Source organism: Echinops telfairi, unplaced genomic scaffold (assembly GCF_000313985.2).
Source record: "Echinops telfairi isolate 266 unplaced genomic scaffold, ASM31398v2 ScPeMD7_53;HRSCAF=182, whole genome shotgun sequence".
NCBI classification, from domain to species: domain Eukaryota; kingdom Metazoa; phylum Chordata; class Mammalia; order Afrosoricida; family Tenrecidae; genus Echinops; species Echinops telfairi.
This window is the reverse complement of record NW_022103951.1, coordinates 14902971-14907285: the sequence shown is the minus strand read 5'-3', so window position 1 is coordinate 14907285 and position 4315 is coordinate 14902971. Positions and strand designations below refer to the sequence as shown.

Genomic DNA, 4315 nt, shown 5'->3' with positions numbered 1-4315 from the left:
GTGTGTGTGTGGGGGGGGGGCGGATTTTGCTCTCCAAAGGAGTGGCTGACAACGACGAAAGACGCTTAAGGATAGCACATCTGGGAAATGTGACTCTCCTTTAGAGAGTAGAGACGCAAGGGATGCTGCTAAACAGCTTAACATGCACAGATCAGCCCGCGCCCAGGACGAAGAATGATCCGGCCCAGGATGGCAATAGTGGCGCGGTTGAGTCTAGTTCCCTGAAACCGGGAGCGCTTCAGGGTGAAGCGCAGCATAGACCGGCTGAGCAAGCCATGCCGGGGTCCTCTGGGTGGGTCTGGCCAGAAAAATCTACCACTTTCATTAAGCGGAGTTAAGACATACCCCCCCCCCGGGTCTCGAGTGTCTGCCCCCCACTCGTTCCAGTCCTACCTGCAGCAACACGGGAACAGCGACGGTACGCACTGAGATTCTGTCGCTATGCCTTGGGTCCCACAGCTGCAGGGAAAACTCGCGGGGCAGTCCTCAGGAGCATTGGCCGCTGCGGTCTCGCGAGAGGAAGGCGGGGCTTCCGGCCCGCCTTGAGTCGCTCGGCGCATGCGCGGTACTTCTCTCAGCCGGGGATCTCGCTGTGGCGGGGCTGTCAGTTTCAAGGGGCGGGACACCGTGTGAGCGGTGGAAACGCCCCCTGCCGGCCCGCCTGCCGCTTCGCCCAGTCCCTCAATCCGCCCTCCAGCTGTTTCTGAGGGTCGCGCGTGGCCCACCACCCCGCCCGTCCGAGAGAACCGCGGAGAGAGGAAATGCGCACCCTCGTCCGAGTTCTTAGTTCGAAGCTCGCGGCAGAGCGTTGGGCTCCCTCGTTCCTTCCGCGTCCTCGGCACAATGGAGGACCTTGAAGGCCCAGACGCCCCCCATGACTGGGGCCTGGACTGGGGTCTCGCACTTGAGTCTCAGGGGGCCGGCGCTAGCGGAAGTATACACCTGATGGCTCAGGTAGATACCGCGCCCCTCCGGCCGACGCGGTGGGGACGTGAAGCCTTTGTTACGTCAGTTAACCGCCTTTGCCCTCGGGCCGCGTCTCATTTCCCTGGAGGCCAGGACCTGAAATACTAAATCCCCCACCCAGCCGCCGGTAACCCGCGCCGCGTTTTCTCTTCCAGGCCCCGATGCCCCCTAAACCAGACACGTTGAGTCAAAATGAACTGCGGAAAAGGTTGTATCAGACGTTTAAGGATCGGGGTATCCTGGATTCCCTCAAGGTATCAGCTTTGGTGGTGGTGGTGGTGGTGGTGGTGGTGGTATAGCCTCTGATTTTGGGTATTGAACACAGCTTGATAGGCAGCTTGTCCTAGTGAGTTACCGTTTGATGACCCTGTGTGATAGATGCTCCTGGAATAATAAAGTTTGGTGTTTTATGTTTGTTTGTTTGAATAACTTGAAGAGATTGAGACTTTTTAAAGGAGCACATTCAAAGTACAGATTTATTGAACTGCCATGAAGATAGGCGAGGGTAACGTTTATAAAATGAGCCCTCATGCCATAGTGGTTTCTAGTTGGGCTGCGGTCCCGGGTCCGGAAGGTTAGGATTTCGAAACCCAGCCGTTCCACGGGAAAGACGGGGGTTTCTACTCAGGTTAACAGTTACGGTCTTGGAAACCCAGAGAGCAGTTCTACCCTGCCCTATAGGGTCACTACTGAAATGGTATGTACTCGATGGCAGTGATTCCAGTAAGATTCAAACCCACTGCCGCTGAGTCCATTTCAACTCTCAGCGACTCTAGGATTTCCGAGGCTGTAAATCTTTTTTTTTTAATTTTATAAATCCTTTTATTGGGGGCTCTTACAACTCTTATCACAGTCCATAATACATCCATTGTATCAAGCACATGTGTACATTTTTTGCCATCAGCTCCTCATTTTTCCTCTCCCTTCCCTCCCCCCTCCCCCACAAACCCTTGATAATTTATAAGTTAATATTATTTTGTCATGTCTTACACTGTCTGATGTCTCCTGTCATCCACTTTTCTGTTGTCCGTCCGACAGGGAGGGGGTTATATGTAGACCATTGTGATGCATTCTCCCTTTCTCCCCCACCTTCCCCTTCCCCTCCTGGTATTAATAATCTCATTATTGGCCCTGAGAGGGTTATCTGTCCTGGATTCCCTGTGTTTCCAGCTCTTATCTGTACCAGTGTACATCCTCTGGTCTAGCCGAATTTGTAAGGTAGAATTGGGATCATGATAGTGGGGCAGGGGAGAGGAAGCATTAAAAGAACTAGAGGAAAGCTGTATGTTTCATCATTGCTACACTGCATCCTGACTGGCTCATCTCTTCCCTGCAACCCTTCTGTAAGAGGATGTCCAGTTGCCTACAGATGGGCTTTGGGTCTCTACTCTGCACTCCCCTCATTCACAGTAATATGAATTTTTGTTCTTTGATGTCTGATACCTGAGGCTGTAAATCTTTATGAGGGCAGCCAGCCTCATCTTTCCCCCTAGGAGTGGCTGGTGGGTTTGAATTGTAGATTTGTACTCAGCTGACGTAAAAAGTTCCTGAACCAAGGTGGTTTGTAATGTAGCTCAGTGGTGTTGAATTGATTTGGACTCACAGTGCCCCTTGGGGGGACAGAGTAAAGTTGCCCCACAGGGTTTCCAAGGCTGTAAACCTGTGTGGAAGCAGATAGCCTCATCTTTCTCTATCCAAGGGGCTGATGGCTTCAAACTGCCGACCTTTCAGTTAACAGCCCAGTACTTAATCCCCTGTGCCATGGGGCTCTTTTGTTTTGTGATACCCTGTGTAAATGGAGCATCTTAATCAGCCTCCTTTGGGTTTGCTAATTGTGCTTTTGCTAGTGTTATACCCCTTTTTGGAGCTCAGCTTTATTTTGATCCATATGCCCAATACGCAAAACAAAAACTAAACTTACTGTCATTGAGTCTATTCCGACTCAAGTGGACAGATTAGAACTGCCCCAGCAGGTTTCCAAGACTAACTCTTTATAGGAGTAGAAAGCCTCCTCTTTCTCCTGAGGACTGGCTGGTAGTTTTCACTATTGACCTTGCAGTTAGCAGCCCAAGTAAATACTACACCGCCAGGACTCCCGAATATGCCCAAGAGGCTGTTAGTTTCTTATCTGTCAACCAAGCACAGAGAGCCTTGGAAATGCTATGGGGCAGTTCTACTCTGTCCCTAGTGGCACTATAAATCCAAATCAACTCAATGGCAGTGGGCTACATGACAAACCACCTCGATTCAGGAACTTTCTAAGTCAGATTCAAGGATAGATTTCTCTCCTAGACTTGATTTGCTGGTCACAAGTGACCGAAATGGGCTCTGAGGAAAGTGAAGTCCATGAGAGTCCTGGCTGATCACCAGTTCACTGGGAGCGCTGTCAGGAATGCACAGGGCTGCTGGGCTCCCAGGCTGAGGGGCAGTGTGTGTGGGGACAATATCCACCCTGGAGAGCAAAAGAAGGGATCTGATCAATGGGACAGAGCAACCAGGTATCACATCTGACAATCTTGCTAAAAATGTTTCCTCATTTCTTTTTTGTTTCTTGCTGGAGTTAGGCACAGCTCAGAAACCAGCTGATTCATGACTTGATGCACCCTATTGTGAGTGGAGAAGTGAAGCCCCAGGCAATTCCGGTGGAAGGAAGCGCCCTCTTAATTGGTGCTTCCAACTCTCTGGTGGCGAATCACTTACAAAGATGTGGCTATGAGTATTCCCTTTCTGTTTTCTTTCCAGAAAGTGGTTTGGCAAAGGAAAAGGTAAAGGCATCTCTTTTCTCTTTTGGCATTTGCTCTTAACTGCTTCTCTCTCTGATAATGGAAAAGTATGCTGTATAATAATAGCCCAGCGCTCCTGAACTGGCAAGGTCTGTGTCTGTTTTTGATTTCTCTTTTACTTCACGTCGGACCTGCTTCACATACTAGGAAGGCCATGCAGAATATTTTCTTTAAAGGAAACCAGTTGCAAACAAATTATATCATGGTCCTTAAGGTAGATGAAGTAAGTGATAGGTACTTCAAATACCTGTTTAAAAATATTTTGTGGGTACTTTGAGCTGGAATTGACTTGATGGCAATGCGTTTGTTATTTTTTGTTTTGTCACTGATAGTTGGGGGTAGGCATCAAGTCAACTCTGACTCACAGCGACCTTATATAGGGTCCCCGAGCCTGTAACTCTACGGGAGCAGAGAGCCTCAACTTTCTGATGGGTTTGAACCACAGACCTTGCGGTTAGCAGTCCACCGCTTCCCTGAGAGCCCCAGGGAACATTTAATTTGTTTGCATTTTAAAACGGTCAGTACTTGACAAATTTCATTGTAATTTAAAAGGCTCCAGAAGTCAT

General features: G+C 49.5%; 2 protein-coding genes across 2 annotated transcripts in view; one reads left to right on the top strand and one right to left on the bottom strand.

Annotated features, from left to right (window-relative positions):
- TRAPPC2 (trafficking protein particle complex subunit 2) overlaps positions 1–472 on the bottom strand; it is a 13413-nt gene extending 12941 nt beyond the window's left edge. Inside the window, exon 1 of the mRNA XM_004709963.4 lies at positions 394–472. The gene's annotated coding sequence lies outside the window, so the exon portion shown is untranslated. The remainder of the gene's footprint in view (positions 1–393) is intronic.
- Positions 473–664: 192 nt separating this feature from the next.
- The window catches only part of OFD1 (OFD1 centriole and centriolar satellite protein), a 28694-nt gene continuing 25043 nt past the window's right edge, over positions 665–4315 (top strand). The window contains 3 exon segments of the mRNA XM_045290770.1: positions 665–954; positions 1122–1220; positions 3531–3731. Of these exon segments, the coding sequence (XP_045146705.1) occupies positions 844–954; positions 1122–1220; positions 3531–3731 (411 nt within the window). The 5' untranslated portion in view covers positions 665–843.